This window comes from Calypte anna, chromosome 13 (genome assembly GCF_003957555.1).
Source record: "Calypte anna isolate BGI_N300 chromosome 13, bCalAnn1_v1.p, whole genome shotgun sequence".
Lineage (NCBI taxonomy): Eukaryota > Metazoa > Chordata > Aves > Apodiformes > Trochilidae > Calypte > Calypte anna.
In genome coordinates, this window is record NC_044259.1 from 5,878,375 (window position 1) to 5,896,328 (window position 17,954).

General features: G+C 36.6%; 1 protein-coding gene across 1 annotated transcript in view; it reads right to left on the reverse strand.

Annotated features, from left to right (window-relative positions):
- Positions 1 to 17,954, reverse strand: part of DOCK2 (dedicator of cytokinesis 2) — a 133,741-nt gene that overhangs the window by 112,469 nt on the left and 3,318 nt on the right. Inside the window, exons 2-14 of the mRNA XM_008498711.2 lie at positions 13,400 to 13,483; positions 11,527 to 11,567; positions 10,983 to 11,038; positions 10,742 to 10,838; positions 9,100 to 9,248; positions 7,156 to 7,291; positions 4,823 to 4,977; positions 4,116 to 4,197; positions 3,498 to 3,633; positions 2,869 to 2,944; positions 2,095 to 2,171; positions 1,628 to 1,753; positions 671 to 795 (exon numbers count right to left, since the gene is read on the reverse strand). Of these exons, the coding sequence (XP_008496933.1) occupies positions 671 to 795; positions 1,628 to 1,753; positions 2,095 to 2,171; positions 2,869 to 2,944; positions 3,498 to 3,633; positions 4,116 to 4,197; positions 4,823 to 4,977; positions 7,156 to 7,291; positions 9,100 to 9,248; positions 10,742 to 10,838; positions 10,983 to 11,038; positions 11,527 to 11,567; positions 13,400 to 13,483 (1,340 nt within the window). The remainder of the gene's footprint in view (positions 1 to 670; positions 796 to 1,627; positions 1,754 to 2,094; positions 2,172 to 2,868; positions 2,945 to 3,497; positions 3,634 to 4,115; positions 4,198 to 4,822; positions 4,978 to 7,155; positions 7,292 to 9,099; positions 9,249 to 10,741; positions 10,839 to 10,982; positions 11,039 to 11,526; positions 11,568 to 13,399; positions 13,484 to 17,954) is intronic.

Consider the following 17,954-nt stretch of genomic DNA (forward strand, 5'->3'; position numbering starts at 1 on the left):
CAAGTCATGAACCACAGTGAGTTCCTCCATCTTTATTTTAATAATGACAAACAAGTGTCATTGTGATTTCACCTTCTCAATTATATAACTAATTTAGTGAACATTGTGAAGCTCAGAAAGTCAAAAAATCCCCCTGAATACTGAACTGGGCTAAAAAAGAGAAAGAAATTCCTTAAAATGGCAATAGACAAGCAAAAAGACACCACCGTAAATATTTACACTGTGTATGTACAGTGTCCATACTTCTGTTGTCACTTAGTTACTTGCCATGAACTTTGTTCAAGGGAAGAGACTTCCTGGAACCAATCAGAGGATTTTTATGTAGAAAAGAATTGGTTTTCTAATATTTTAATGTGCCAATTGCATTCCTCTGGGAATTTCCACGAGAAAGCCCCTAGAGTAAGAATGCAGTAATTGACAGGAACAGCATTTGTTCCTTGGCACAAGTAAAATATGTCATTCAGTTTTACTTCTTGTTTCACTTTTATGGAAGACATTTAGAGGAATTAAATAGGTATGCAACTTTAAAAACTGCCACAAGATCACACAGGTGAGGGATCTGAAAGTTTTTAAACAATACTATTTTATAAAAAATATAAGACACTTAAAGGTTACTTGCATACTGTAAATCATGTTTCTATGTCCATCATACAGAAAAAAGAAAACTTACTGGTATCACTTTTCCTTCTTCATCACAGACACACATTATCACTTCCACATTTCTCTGGGTTGTTTTATTGTATTTATCAAAATCTCCATACAGCAATGTAATATAAATGTCATTTCTTACATCTCCTAAAAAAAAGAAATTGAAAGGTTAAAAAAAATCAATAAAAATGCTGGGAGAGCATGGGATAAACTAAACTCCACAAAACTACCTCCTAAGCAGTGAAACAGATGAAATTGCCTTATTTTCCATCTGGACTTACATTTTCATATCCCTTATTCTTAGCTAAGACTACACTGAGAAATGAAACGAACCAAATGGGAGTCCTCGAAGTGACTTGAAATAATTCCCGTCCTGCACTGGCACCTGCTGGTGAGGAGGCAGATGAGGCCATTACTAAATTCTCGTATAAAACACAACTCCCTCGCTAGAGGGAGCTTCATATTTTAATATTCTGCAATGAGTAAATTGGTGACGACTTCTTTTAAAAGTATCGAGATTTTAATTGGAAGATTTGGGGGGAGGTGGTGATGTTTTTAAAAATAGAAGTGCAGCAGTGACTGACTTTAATTGGAAAATATTTTGCCATTAAAAAAAATTGTAAATTCCTATGCTCATTATTAAAGGACAGAGGTAAGATACAAATAAGGTTAATTTGAAATTCAAGTAAGGATATACCATAATCTGCTTAGAAGACAAGAAAGCCAGGTACAAGGAGCTAGAATTATCCCTTGCTGTCTTGATTTTATATTTTGTATTTAACTACTAGAAAATACTTTCAAAGGATTTCACTTTTTTATATAAACCTCTAATATGGAACAAAACTTAGCATGAAGAGTAAATTCTGAACAACCTCTGAGTTACACATTACAGAAACAAGGAATTCAGGTTGCAAGTTGATGCTCATCAACCTGGGAAATGAAACCAAGACTGTCTATTACAGCTGAAAGAACCTCATACCTGGCATGATGATTTCAGGAAATCCAAGTTTTCTAGCAACAACCGTGGTTCTGTCTACAAGATGTGGATAATCTTTCCTGGTTTGAATAACATCTCCAACGAGCATTTTCACAGTTACCCAGAGACCTATTAAAATATATTTTTAAATTTACATTTATGGTATGGAAAAAAACTTCTCACATGATTGCCTCTTCTACCCAGCAAAACAGTGGTAAGAACTCACTTCCCCCACTTCCTTTGGCTGCAATTCAAAGTTCTTTAATCCAAATCTGTAGCTGCTTATTTAAACAGAGCAATCTGCAAACTCTTCTTTCTTCACTTCCAGCTACAAAGCTGCCCCACCTCCATGGTGATGCTACAGTTCTAACATAAAAGTCTTGAAATTGTAAACAGTTAAAAGATAAATGGTGACAAAAAGACCTTGCTGCTTTTCTAAAGAAAAATACATTTTAAAAAATCTACCTTACCTTGTCCACCACTGTCTCCTTTTGATGCAGTGACTTTGCTTAAGAGACTGTGTAAAAAGTCATTCTCTGCCACTACCCTGCAGGAGAAAAAGCAATGTCTACTGGGAATTAAGTGCTAGATGTATCAAACATCATTCAGAACACAGCTGACCAACTGCCTCAAACCTCTTCTGCTGTACTAGATATCTTGCTACATTACGTTCAATAATTTAATTATCTCTCAGGCTGAATTGCAGACCACTCATGTTAGGCCTATATATATGCTTAAGTGAAAAATATTAAATCAACAACTTTAGGAACAGCATTGAAATATGAAAAATATGAAGACAAAACTTGTAGGAAAGCATAGTTACACAAACTCAACGTTACACTTTAGAACTATGGGTTACTGGTAATTTGTGTGTTTGATTCTGTTTTGAATTTGAAAAAAAAAAACCAGTACAAATTTGCTTTATGTTTAAAAAGTAGTTGAAATGTCATAAATTAACTATCTGCAAACAAATTGCCTATTGTAACTATTTAACGTGGGCTTTAAATTAGACATGGCACCATCTGTCTGAAAGAGCACATTGGTAGAAATAAGCATCCATTTAACATGCTATGTAACCCCTGTTAAGGCTCACATTACTTTTGAAGGGATACTTAGCATTATTAAAACAAAATTATTTAAAGAATATAATATTTTTCTTTAAACATTTCACAAACAGTTAGAGCCCAGGAATTTCTGAAATATTTATGTGCATGTAAAAAGAAAAGAAACTGTGACTCTCTTACGGGTGAAAGGGAATGAAATGCTGCTTCTCTTCATCACTTCCTGCTTTTCCTTTTACTATATCTGTAATATCCATAACTAGAGGAGTAAAAGAAAAAAATCAAAACATATTAGTATTGCAAAATATTTCCTCTAACTATAAATAATATGCACTAATGCTCTTGTGCTTCATGGTAAAAAAAAAAATTTTCACTAGCAAGCAGTAAAGGCCAATAGAGCTAGGTCTGTTGGGCAGAACATCTAGTGCCAAGTCCACACTACAAACATGACATTAAGTAAAGGCAAAGTTATTTCATACTAGTTTTGGTCATATCCTGCTAATAGAGGTATGAGTGTATCGGTGGTGATTTGAGATCACCAGTTGTTAATTTCATTTCATCTGCAAGGAATTCTTGTTTTGGTTTGCACTGCATAGTAATGTGAATTATTAAGAAATGAAATTTAAAGCACATCGCTGACCCAAACTAAAAGGCACTAAATGTCAGTGCAACTTTTATGGGCTTTAAAAATGAAACATGGAAGATGGCTGATACAGTTCTTTGTATTCTGATATGTCTTGGTAGACATTCTACAGCACAGTGTTGTATAACTGGAGTCTTGCTTCAGATATTGCACAGGAGACATCAGTTACCTGCCACTCCAAAAGGCCTTCTAAGTCCTTGTGTGAATTTCTTAGAGTTACTATCTTTGAGGTCCATCCTTCCAACTCGGACTATTTGACAAACTAAATAAATTTTGTCTCTGCTAAGGTCTTTATTTCCAAGATCCTAAGATACAAACAAAAGAAAAGAACTGAAATATTACTTAGGAAAGAAGGAAGATAAAAAATTTATAGCAGATCTTCAGTAGGATATGAGCATCAGTTATTTATTCAGGGGGAGGGGGAAGGAAAAAACACACCGAAAAAACCTGAGCCCCCAAAAAAGCATGAAAAACCTGACAGCTTAAAGTATGCAGAGAATATAAGGCAGGATAAATAGAGAAAAAAGGAGCAATGAGGAGGTATGGCAGATCATAAAAATTCCAGGTTTTCAGTAAATTTGCAAGGCAACATATATTGAGCTGAAGAAAGGATGCTTAAGCATTGTCACTTCTTAAAGCACTTTATGACTAGCCATCTTCCTCTGTTTCTAAGGTTACTTCTGATTCCTTCTTTATCTTGGACAATTTTCAGGCATTGTAATAGTGACCACCGAGAGCAGAATGGAGTCTGCAAATATAAAGAAAGGTAACACTGCATAGCACTTACTGTGAACACTACTTTAAGATTGTTGAGCATATCGATTTCCTTTGGAAAGCCTTTGCTCCCCCATCTCACCAAGTAGTTCTCACTGTTTTGAAGATAAATGTCTGGTCATTGTCATGTGTTTCAAACATTCTTCCTTTTCATAACACATAAAAAACCACAGTACATAACAAAAGGTCGCATAACAGGCAATATAGTCTGTGATGATTGTTTAAATCTAATACCAGACAAAAGAGACAACAAGAGTGCTACCCAAACTACAAGAGTAAGTTCCCAAATGAATCTGAAAACAAAGCAGATCAGCACTTCTTTGGAAAGAAACATTCCATCATCACTGTTTTGGACAGGAATACTCAACAGATCTTAATCTTTGAATCTCTAAGTTAGTTGCATTTTTCCTCCTTCCCCCTTTTTCAGCACTTTAATGCAGACACCATGATATTTGCCATCAAGAATGTCAGCTTTGGAGCTGTCTCAGGTTTCTCCAAAACTCTGAAGTGTTCAGTCCAGGAATTACCTGTAAAACTCTTCAGTATCCTCAGCCTTATAATTTCTTAGTCACCAACAACAACCAGATATATCCACATCTCTTTCCTTTTCTTTTTTTCCTTTTATTTATATATTCTTTGCACTACTAGCACGATGGCACCTGTTTTATTTCATTTTGGCTACCTCTCTTTGCTACAGTTTTGCTGTTAAATAAAGCTTACCTTATAACTGTTGACTTCTGTGGGTCATACAGTGACATGAAGAGTTCTGCATCCTCTCCAATTCGGCAAACAAAATTCCTCACAAAGACATACAGGCTGTGTGTGGGGGATGAAGACATTCGGGAGTACGAGGCATAATCTGGTTGATCCCTTGACTACTCAGAAGGAGTAAAATCATTAGCTAGATCCATGAATTGAAATGGTGGGATACTACATGCAGTTGCAATTTTTATCATGTGTAACACTTCATCTTGAAAAATCATTGAAAGTTTGGTTAAATACACTTCTTTTCAGCAAATAAGCTTTGTCCTGTATATTCTGCCAAAAGACATCACTTAATAATGCAAACATGACTAACAAATTTCTCATCCTCAGCAGGGGTTCACCAATGCATCAACAGCCTCTTGACTATGAATCTAGAGATTAGCAGGTCAGAAATTGCAGAAGTGACATAGGTAAGATCTCATCTTCCTCTCCAGAGCCCTCACTGTATGCAAGGAGATAAACTCAGACTAGGTTCTTCAAAACACTGCACGCAGACTAGGGAGCTACCTCTGTGTGCAAATAGAAAAAGGCTGATGATAAATCCCATAAATCAGTCTTCTGCAGTACTTGGGAGTTTTGCTCAGCAAGACTAGGAATTTCCTTTTTGTGATTCCTAAAGCACATTATCCTTCCCAGGTAGGTGTCTATATGGAACAAGGATTACTTTATTTTATTAACATTTCCAAGAAACAAAGTAGTAAAGATGTTTCTCTTTCCTTCTCTGTTCACCTCCAGAAACCTTACTTTTTTGAAAATCTTGCTTTTATTGTCATTCAGGAGAAGAGAGTCAGGTTGAGTTTTTGTATATGAATGCATTCAAAACCTTAACTCCAAGCAAAATCAGTCTGCTTTCAATGCAACTCTTCTGAAGTCCTTCACAATTTCAGTAAAAACATGGAGCATAGAAGATTTGATCATGTTTTAGTTCTGCTGCAAGAATTAAAACTTGCTTAAAAGAAGAGGGCACAGTCTTGGACTCCATGTTCCTTATGGGTCCCTTTCCACTGGAGATATTCTGTCATTATATGACTTTGCTATCTTAGGCCATTTCTTCAGCCACTGGGTAATTATATGAAGGGTGTAACTTTATCACTATTTTAAAAGAGAAGACAAAGTACCAAGCAGTCACTACAGAGGCAGACCTACAAGTCTTAGAGATTCTTGAGCACAGTAGGATATAGCAAAGGGCCTACTACCCACAACATATGGGTTTTAGTATTCTAGGAACATGAGTAAAACAAAGCCCACCTCTTTGAAAGACAAATAACATCTACTCAGATCAAGACACAGCTTAGCAGGTTCACCAACTTAAAAATAGGCCAATTTCTACCTATATCGCACTTTAACCACCTAGAAACAGCTACTTAACAGTTGATGGCCTAAACCTCTTCTTATCCAGTTTTTGGCTTTATTTTTAAAACAGGTCAACACAGACTACCAATGTAATTTTCCTTGTATTGTCAGTTAATTCCATTTTAATGTCTGGGAAGCAAGCTTTATTTAGTGACACTGTTGGGAACAGATCAAAGTCCTTTTTCAGTGATTTATCATGGGCATTACTGAAGTGTCAGCTCAACTTTTTTGTTCAAGTTGCTTACTTGGTTTATTACTGTTATTTTCTCATGACTAAAGAAAAGGACCCAATTATCTCACAAGTCCCTAAAATTATTTAGTATAGAAAAAGGTCAAGGAAGTTTAGTCACCTGCTTTGCATTTTAAAAGATGAAATTTATGCATTCATCAGCTTTGCTTTGGGCATGCTAACTTCTGGTGTCCACAAGATTATTTTGAGTTCACCTGAGCTCCTCTTTAATAAAAAGCTGAAGTTTTTCACTTCCATCAGAGTTGCTAACAAGTGGCAACACATAGCAAAAATCCAACCCTACTCTTATCAGATCTTCTAAAAGAGCTTTAGTTGGTCATAACTTGCAGACTGAACTCCATATATGCAACTATTTATTGTGCAAATCAGACCACTGAGTGGCCCATGGGTTTAGTGAGATGTGTTTATTTACAAATCCAAGAATGGATTTCGAATGAGCTTTATACACAGGCTTCTGGCCTAAATCACAGCCTGAAGCCAGTGCAGAAATGCAGCTTACTCAGTTTAAGTTTAGCTGTATTTGCAACAGCTAAACTTGATTGTGAATGATTGTGAATCCACTTTTACTTCAGTCAGAGGCAAAGGTTACTGCCAGATTTTATGGCAGAAGGTTACACAATGCATGAACTGATTTTCCATTTTGATTTCAACAAGATAAGCATTAAGTTTGGACACTCATTCCTACCATTTCTTCCTTAATTCGCTCAGTGATTTTATTAGTTGCCTCTTCATGTGCATGAAATAGGCTGATGACACTGGTTTTATCTGGATCCAAGATATTTCCATCTTCATCTCTAACAATTAGATCTAGCTCAAGTATCCTGTCAAAATAATGAGAGCATAATGGCAGGATTATTTTCATTATATAAAAACCAAACTATGTAAAACAAAAGTTGTTGCTTCATGTTTTAAAAATATTAGGTGTAAATAAGTACAACAAAATTTGATTGTTGAAAAGTTCAACTAAAGCTCACTTTTTTCAAGCTGTTGTACAATATTTATCCATTTTAAGAATTTACAGTAATTTCAGCAAATCATTTAAATGCTTGTCTCATAAATCAGAGGCACCATGGTCAGTGACTTCAAGCAGTCTTCATCTCTCCTGCTTTTTCATGTATAACCATTGTTACCAAGATGCATGGTTTCTCCCAGTCCTGTTATGAACTACAGTCTGTTCTCCTTTCCTCTGAACATTCATAACTCAAATCTTGTCTCTGTACATCCTAAATATTCTCTACCACAGTGTCATGGTGTATTCTCATCCAAGAAACACTCAGTCTTCCTTAAAATCTCACCCCTCCATTCCTCTCTAAAACCAGTATGCTTTCTGCCATACTTTACCTCTCTGTTTCTAAAACACACAGACTCCCCTTATGGCACTCTCGTATTTTCCTTGCAACCTCTCCTGATCTGGTGTTCCATCTCCTCTCCTGCAACAACATGCTCAGCCTCCATTGTCATTCCCCTTCATTCCTTCTCTACAATTTGGCAAGATGCCTTCACATATCACAACTCAACCCCAGGTGTCCTGGTTCTTACAAATATTACCCAATTTGCACTTTCCCTCTATACAATCCCAAACCATTCCAAATATCCCCCTGTATCCTGTCCCTCTAAAATAAGAAACTTACTCTTTCATAATTTGGAAAGAAGAGAATAATGTGAAAACATAAGCCTGAAAGCAAAGAAACCAACCAACCACAGAAGCCTAGGTAAAATCTGTCTCGGAATGACCACTCTGCTCCACAGAGCATAGCAGGATGTGTGCATTCCTATAGAGTGTACTGAATGAATAGAATTCATCAGAAATCTGTGTATCCAAAACACAGGAAGCAACTTAAGAGTTTTGTGACATCGAGGTCATTGTTTATTTCTAGCCACAAGTAACTGCCCAGACTCAACTGCATGAAGGCCTGCAGACCACAGTCACTTGCAATAGCTAAATACAGTTTATAAGCAGTTCCAATGCCTATAAAACCAGTACCATGAAGATTTATTTAACAAGCTCTCTCTGCCCCTTTATCACATGGTAGAACATCACTTGATGCCACATAAAGTCATTTTTCCCAAAAGTAGGTTGTGTGGCAGAGCCCTGGCACTTTCACTTCTATTACCAAAACCAAAATTTTTTGCCTGGAAATTGGGCCAGGACAGAGAGGTGGTGTGGGTGTAGGGTGGTGGTGTGTTTAGGAAAGACTGAATACACTTCAGGCTTCTCAGATTTGTTGCTGTTCATCCACCACACTAAAGTCTCTCAGCACCACTTTTGAAGTGGCAGCATCACACACTGCCAGAGGCAGATTGTGTTTGTGAAGCATGGAAAAGTTTTGGGTCCCAAGGACACTTGTGTCACATGTATAGAGGCCAATTATCTGGCCTCACATCTTCACAATTGACACACTTGTATATCTACAACTAAAAATAATTTATTATTTTGAAAAAGCAATTTGCTATAAGAACCCTCAACATGGTGTCAGGAATAACAGGGATAAGTTTGACAAGGAAGACTGAATATGTCTTCATGTCACAGAGTTACAGAACTGCAAGCAGGGAAGCTTTGTCATATTCTCTGTTCTAGCGGGGTGCTTTGAATAAATCATATTCTCCAGAAGCAATTTAGGACACTTACTTGTTACCATAGTCAATTTTGGAAGTGACTTTCTGTTTGAGTTCTTTGAGCTCATCTTTTGGCAAAGTTCCGGAGAGAAGCTGTGAGCGCCACTCCATTAAGTCACACATCATGGATTGCACCTGCTGGAACTGCTCTTTCTTATTTGCCTGAGATAAAAAGGAGACAACAGCTTTCAAGATTCAAGGTGAAGTGAGTTATTTGTCTTGGTAGCTAAATGATGTGTCATAATCAATATCTAACCATTGCAGGAGCAAGAAACCAGCAAAATATTGAGCCTGGCTTTCTTCCTCGTCTCGTTCAACAATTAAGGACAATCTCCTATGTGACCATAATTAAATCATACGAAATTTAAGCAGCTTGTATGGGGATAGGGAAATTCTATAAAGAAATCTCATCAAGAGAAAACATTATAGAAGCAATTAACTTCTGTATGAGATGCTGATAAGAGCATGCTGGGAACAATACTTGATTGTGATATTGATACATTTAAGAGGAAAGTGAAAGTATACATAGAACTCACTAAAGCCATTCCAGTGTGTTCCACTGAAACAAGTTTAAGTTGTTGTCTTTAAGAGGAAGATTAACAAGTGATGTTTTTCTGAAAAAAATATTAGAGGAAAAACTCCCCTATTATCTAGGATTTCTGCCCCATCAGTGAAAAAACAAAATCCAGTGTCTGGGATCAGTAACAGTCAGATTTGTTGGAATAGTTTGTCCATTAGGAGACACTACTCAGGAACTAGAGAATTTACCTTTTTCTGGTGTTTACCAGTCAATACTTTCATAAGCCAAAAGATCATACAAATCACAAGAATCAGTAGGGATTAATGTAGGGCAAATATATACCCAAAATATCTGCAGTTATGCTGATGGAAATATTTTCCTTCAAATTCCACTTTACCTCAGCCCTCTAGTTCCCACTAGTACACTATTATAAGATTTGGTCTCTGTAGAAAGGATATTTAAGGGCTGCCAAGGTATTTATGGTCCAGTTAAAATAAAGTAATCTCTTCTACAGTTCCATGCTACACTGTGGGCATGACAAGCACCTGCAGACCACTGTGACTGCGGGTTCCTTGCTTATAAGAAACACAGATGCTGATGCAGTGGCCATTTGGACTCATAGTTCCAAATTCATTGCACTTTTATGTAAAGCAAAATGCACTCACAGGAATAAACAGCTTTGTCCAAGATAGAATACATATTTTTCTTTAATAAATGTAAAATTAAGATAAAAAAAACTTTTTTGAAATTCCATGTGTTAATAACTATTTGCTCCCAGTAATTCCTTAACAACTTTTATCCTGTCACCCCAAGAACACAGCAAATCTTTTTCAAATGCATCTTAGTTCTGTTTTATGCACCTACCCTGAAACTGTCAAATTTACAATGCACAGATATGAAAAATTTGTAATGCACAGGACACAAAGTTAAAATTAAAGGCATGAAATTACACCACTCCTCAAGGAGTCAGTCCTCTAATTTAAAGCCACTGAAGAAAATGGTAAGCATTAAGCAGCAATCAAGAAATAATTTTCCAGATTCTACCCTGCACCTAAGACATTGATTTTATCAAGGCCTCAGTATTCATAAGTAGGACTAATTAACAGGCCACACACAGCAGGCAAACATGTCATACCACATAGAGCTGTTTCCAGATGTTTCCCCATTCCCAGAGAGTAGTGGTAACTTCTTGAACTAAAGGAATTTCAGCAGGTATTATATTTTCTGTATGTCTAGGAAAGAGAAAATTTAACACACTGAAAATGAAAAAGACTGAGTTCAATGGGTTTCAGATACTGTGTTAAGGTAAATAAATGCCTTAAAATCATCTTTAGCAGAAAAGATCTGTAATGTAATGGAACAGGTAAATTTAATACCTTTTCTTTTCAACAGTAACTTCCTTGATGTGGATGAAAGATTTAGGAAATATTCCCTGTTGGAAGAGAAAAAACAAAATACAGTCCACTGCAAGAACATTTGAGTAGGAAAGCAGAGCTTTCCAAAACCCACTTCTATGTTTTTCTTCATAAAACTGATTATGAACATAAACTGTAATCTTCAAATTTACTATTGCCTATGTAGTTTTCCATCCAGCTGGATTCATTTCTTCTTCACAAATACCAGAATTTTCATCATATCCTTTTGACATCCAGTCGCTGTCTTTATCAGTCTGTTACCTGCAGCCACAATAACTGTCTTTCTTGATTTGCTTCTCCCAATCCTCATTTCTAATATTTACCAACACTATTCAGGACAAATTCTGATCCATTTATTCATCTTGAATTGAGCAAAAATTGAGATAGCTGACTTCAGAAATCATAATAAGACTATCTGAAAAAAGATACTAATACAAACCAACAAACACATTTCATGGGGGTTATTTCTTAAATACTCTTGTAGGAATGAATAGCTTGATCATACCTCTGCTCCTTTATGGCTTACTAGATAGCCCTTGTACCAATCTAAAAAGAAGAAATAGAGAATTTAGCATGAAGAACCTGGACATTAAAAAGCATATAAAAGTATTGGATTTTGTTTCATATAACAGCTACCTATGATAGGGTATTTAAAAATTGATAATTTAAACCCAGATCATCTTAAACAGAATTTAACACCCCCACACACACACATACAAAGGTAGCATAAGCTGATTTGTAATGTAACATAGAAACCTCTCTCTCAATTATATTATTTGCAGTTTTCAGTTAACAATCAAGTGTGTAAAAACCTATTTCATCCCACATACACTGCATATCTATACTCTGAGCATACAAACCAAACTAAAACAGCAAGTAAAACAAGCTCAGAAGTAAACCCATTACTGTTGGTTACTTTTCAGTTACAGCTGGCAGCATATTTTTTAAAAAATCTGATAAAAGGTTAACTTCCTCACTTGCACAATATGAAAGATTTCACTCCACTGACAAATGTATTTCATAAAGCAAGCTGGGACACAGTGAGCTGGGAGGATCCAGAAAACACTTCAATAAAAAATAACCCAGTAAGGTCACCACTCAGCTTGCTAGGCTGACAAATTTACCACAGGAGTCATAAACCTGAAATTCAGTTTCTGCAATTAACAGAGACAACTGAGATGAGGAGGTTTCTGGTTTGACAGGGTATTTTTTCTTCACCAAGATGTTTAGAATGGAGTCTTAAAAAATTACACAGACCTTTCAGTTTTTTAGGAGGGGACATGAGGGATTACTTATGACAGGGAGATGCATCTGTTGAAAAAGTCTAATATCTTCACTGGGGCTTAGAGATACTTAATTTCTCTTACAAACAGAACAAGAAAAAATTATGCTTCTGTGCTCCAAATCATTTGAGGTGTGGTTTCTCAGATGCTCTTCTCTGAAATACTTGTTTGTTTTCACGTAAAACAACCTAGAGGTCTAGAAAGTGCTGGGCTCAAACACCTGCAGGTTCTTTGCAGCTTTCTGACAGCACAGAGTGTTTCCCAACACTGAGCTGTCTCTATAACTGCAGAGTTGGCCTGTCTTTAACATAACTACAACTACTAAGATATAACTGACACACAGAAGTAGGCAGAAGAAGATAATTATGATATTTAATTCACAAAGTTTGAAACAGTTTAATATTTTTTTTTTAACTCTTACCTGGTCAAGTACTTCACTATAATTTAAAAATGAAGTACTTATGATGATGACATTTACAGTTACCTAACTTTTGAGTTAGTAATAATAATTGTACCCTTGTTGCTTTATACTTAAGTAGCTCTGGCAGACTTGGGAGCAGATTCAGTGAGATTGTTGATCAGTGATCAAATCAGTGTGGAAGAATCAGTACAGTATTGACAATTCAGCTTCACAGCTACACAATATTTTGTGTTTTTTATTCTGCTGCTTGTATTTCTTTTATGCTTAATGCCAGTTGGTCACACATCTCCACATACTGACTACTTAAGTTAGGAACAACATATTGCCTACACTACTGAATATCTATCTTCTAGCAACAAATATTTATTTCAGAAGAAATAATGTACTCCATTTAAAGTTCTTCAAAACTCATGTAACTTCCACCAGGTATATTCCTAGCTGGCATAAAATTCACAAACTCTATATTCCCCTTGATTACTTCCTCAATTGGTAATGGCTTCCCTCACCCCAAAACCCACATGTACTGTAACATTTCTGATTTTAGCTCTCCAAAAACGAATAGGATTTTCCTCAAAATATTACCACTGACACAAGTAAGATCATTAGACAACTATGTAAATAACACATGGAACTGCTGTGAAGTAAAAGGATTGAATTGCCTCAAGGTGATTTACCTTCACAGGACTCCAAGATATGGACCACATCACCAATCTGTAGAGGTAGTTGGGGTATTCCTGTGCCTTTGAAGTTGTATATAGCTGAAAAATTGAAGGACAAAAAACTGGTTTTTCAATACAGACATATGCTATAGTTAAACTGAAAAAAAAACCAAAAACCCACAAATACCCAAACAAACCCAAAACATGGTTATTAAGATTCCAGATTCCTAAATGCACTCCAAGAAACAGACTGATAATTCATGGGCATAAGCTCTGCCAGGGGAGGTTTAGGTTGGATATTAGGAAAAAATTCTTTACAGGGAGGGTGATCAGGCATTGGGATGGGCTGCCCAGGGAAGTGGTGGATTCTCCATCCCTGGAGGTTTTTAAGAAGAGACTGAATGTGGCACTCAGTGCCATGGTCTGGGAATCACAATGGGCGTGGATCAAGGGTTGGACTTGATGCTCTCAGAGGTCCTTTCCTGATCTGGCTGATCCTGTGATTCTATCAAGCAGCTTTATCTGTTACCATTTTTCACTTCTGTTGTAAAACTGCAAAAACGTTAAAAATGACCTGTGCTGAAAACAAGAAACAAACCAAAGCCAGAATATTAATGAAAACAAGCTTATCATAACTCCTTGTTCACAGGATCAAGATTAGCTCTCTGGTTCTAACTCTTCAATATATGCATGTTAGTTGTGCTGGGGAATTGTTAGTCTATTTTGACAGATTTTAATGCAAAGGTTACAAAAGTGCTACACTGATGACAAGGGGTGAAGGGACACATGAAAACTGAATTGACTAAATTCTTTCATGGGTTTGGATGCTTCATCTTTACATGAAATTCTGTTTCCTATGTAATGAGTAAGAAAGTTATGTAATTTTCTGTATTTAATCACTGTGAAAAAGAAAACAGGAGCAGGGAAACTTAAGTGTTCTGAACAGAAGCTTATCTATATGTGGTTAAGAAACTGCTAAGTTCCAGGAAGAATTCAAGAAAATAGGCTTCTTGTTTACTTCTTATATTCTAGGGATACAGGATGTGGGCTGCTATAGCAAGCATTTGCTTCTGTTTGTTTGTTTCCCTTCATAGGCTTGGTTATAGACTTGTACAACAGCACTACAAAGTAGAAGTGGTTATTGAAGCTACTATCAAATTGCAAAACTTACTAAAATAGTGACCCCACTCCACTGTCTAAGTAGGAACAGCAAACCAGCTACTAACCATGATCTCTGTTTTGCAGGAAAAATCTCAGTCAGCAGGATTTTCTTCCTTTCCTCATGACAGTCTCAGTCCATCCATGCATGCAGAGTAGACAAACTCAGAGGATTTTTGGACTAGGGAAAACTGCTCAAGCAAACTGGACCTCCTTCCAGTATATTCCTGCATTTCTTTTCCTCCTCCCTCCAGGCTTCTAAAGCAGGATGTGCATTTTTGCTAGCTTAAGATGTATACTAAAGACATAGTGTACTTCAACATGCTCCTTAAAAATATATTTAAAATCTCAAATTAAGTTGCCTGTCATGCCTAAAATGGGAGTGTAAATAGATTGATACACTTCACTTTTTCAGGACTTCCATAAACTCTGTTTCTTGATTCTTTTGCCTCATGGTTTTTCTGGAACAGAAACTAGAAGAAATTTGAGATTTAATTAGGAAGCTTATTGGACCAACAGTAAGTTCTTGGTTTTGTTGACATGAAGAGGCCTTCCCAACAGTTCATCCTTCTGGCTGGGTAGAACAGGGCTTGAATCATTAAACACAAGTTGGGGGGGGGGAAAGAAGAAAAATCAAACTTTGAAGTGGGGCTCTGCTGTCCAGATTCAGCCATTTATTTAAGAGAATGTTGAATGCATTTCCTCTGTGATCCTCAGAGAACAGTCTCAGATCAAACAAAAATTGAATATAGGTGATAAATATGTACACTAGAGGTTCTGACCTACTTCCTTTCATTAGTCTTGACACAGGTTTCAAGACAGGGAAGACGGCAAACAACCCTCTGAAATTATCATGACATTTTCAGACATGTTTCCACTGGAAATGTTTGGAGGAGGAGGTGTTTGTGCTTCTGTCTGTTTTGCCACAAGGTCTGTACAGACTGAACTACTGTTGAATAGCATACACTTTATATTTCAACATATGAACATAGGTAATTGTATTTGTCTCAAAATATAGATGGCAATTACTGAATCATATTCCCATTGAATGTTGGCTTTGCTCTCTCAAATTAACAGCAATTAATTTATTGAGAAGTGCTGTTACAAACTGACAAAGGAAGTGGCTGCATCAGCTCAGACTTTTCGAAATGACTACTTAAACTTCACAAAAGAGATGTTAACATAGAATTTGGATTGTTTGATAGCATGAGTTTAACAACTCCTTTACTAAGTGTTAAGATATAGATATGAAATTATCTGCATATACCACTGCAAAAAACTCTAAGTAATCAAGCAACCTAATATCATCAGCTCCATCCATCTGGATGTATCATCTACAGCATCCCATAGCTTAACTAACATAACTTCTAATTTTTTTAACTATTAACTGTGAATGAAATTTTTACTATGATATCCAATTACATCTTCTGTCAGCTGTACCTGATCTCATTTCCCCTACAAACTAACTGCTACTCTCACACAGAGTACCACCAGCCAAAAGATAGGCCCTTCCTCCACCCCTTTGGGGTTGTGCATGTTTGGTTATGTGCACACAGTGACCTATTTCATTTATTTTGCTCTTCAAAACAAGAATATGAAAAATCTGTAAGGACTTAAAAGTTCTTTGGTAAGGCACTCAAATCAGGGTTTTTTGTCTTTAAATTAATTCTCTGGTCAGTAAAGACCCTTTCAGATCTCTCTGAAGAACTTTCTACCACTCCACTCCTTGACATCTGTTACAACAGCCATAATTGCAATACGAGAGTGCTCAAGATGCCAGGATTTATTCTAAATCTCAGTAACAAATACTGACCTCAGGACTAACTGATGTCCTGGCAATAATATTAGTGGGACACATTTGGATGGCATCCCCAGCACCCAGCACCAGGCTAAGGTGTGCTATTAGCAGCAAGGTTGTACACAGATGCTGCCAGATTTTCCCAGATGGCACAGAGGACACCCAGGAGTTCCAAGCTTTGGGTGACTTTCCTGAACACTGACTTAGCAGTTCATTGAGAAAACAGCACATTTCCCCTTGGATCAACAAAGAATAAAATCTAAATCTCACAAGAACCTAACTTAAAATTTTTTATCAGGACACACATGCATAGGACACAAAACAACCAACACAAACCCCACTCCAACTCCAGGTGTTTGTTTCCATTCCCTCAGGAGGTGAGCTGAAAGCCAGCACACCACAACAGCTTCAGAAGGCCAGACCTAAGAAATACTCAGGTAAAGCTGCTAACACAAAGATTTTCCAAAATGAACTTTGCTCTATCACAAGTGAGCTTTGAATTGTACCTCAGGAAGATAGAATTAATTCCTTCCATTCCTATGAAACATCCCCAAAGAAACCTTTCCTCTTCAGCCAAACAGTGTGTGCTGTGAGAACACTTATCCTAAGAAACTTGTATCTAATTCTATCACTCTCACCATTCAGCCACATAAAACAATCAGCATTTACCAGTGTCCATCACAGTAGCAAAAAAATCACTATGAAAGCTGAAAACTGACATGTTTCCATTTAATTGCTGTAAATCTATAAAAGCCTCAGCTGTCAGATACTATTTACACATTGCCCTTACTAGATCTACATTCTATTCCTGTTAAAAAAAGTTTAAACAACCACAAATTGAGACAGAAGCACAGTTGGCAATTTAAATTACATGTCCTCAGTTTAGAAGATGACATGCAGAAAAAATAGTTATGAAAAAAATCATGCTTTGTATCTCGCTTGGGAATATTCATACACAAAATACTCTAGAAAAGAGTAATCTATGAAACAGAATCCCTCCCTCAAAAATCTCTATTTCCTTAGTATGCCTGGACTTTAAAAACTGAGATTCTTGCTCTTCACAATTAGACTGTAAGCTAATGTGAAATGGGAATAGGAAGCAAGGAAACTACCCCAGAGTGCAACACTGATGCCATTTATTATCTCATCTTCCTTCCTGTCTTTCCTGTTCTTCATGTGAAGTCCCTGCTCTGTTCTTTATAACAAACATTATATTCTTTTGGTTTTGCATCTCACCTTTTAGTAATAAGCCACATTTCAAGTTGGTTTCCTAGGCTACTTTCCAGCCTCCCACTTGAACAGAATTTGAAAAAATTTCCAAGGTGTCACTTTGATGAACCAGCTCTTAATTTCACTCCACTGTAATAGCTCATTAAGTATTTTGCATAATCAAGAAACTTCTGATGAATAACCTGGGCAACAATCCTGTTCCATTTTTAAATACTACAGCTCTACTTTCCTGCATAATAAAAGTTACACCTTTCCTAGCAAACCAATACTTGGAGTTCAGTTAACCTTTTCTTTCCTCAAGAATAGGGTGAAACTACAAAGACACCAACAAACCCTGAGTGAAAATACTACACAGTCCTCACAGGATTTCTTGACTTCTGGAAA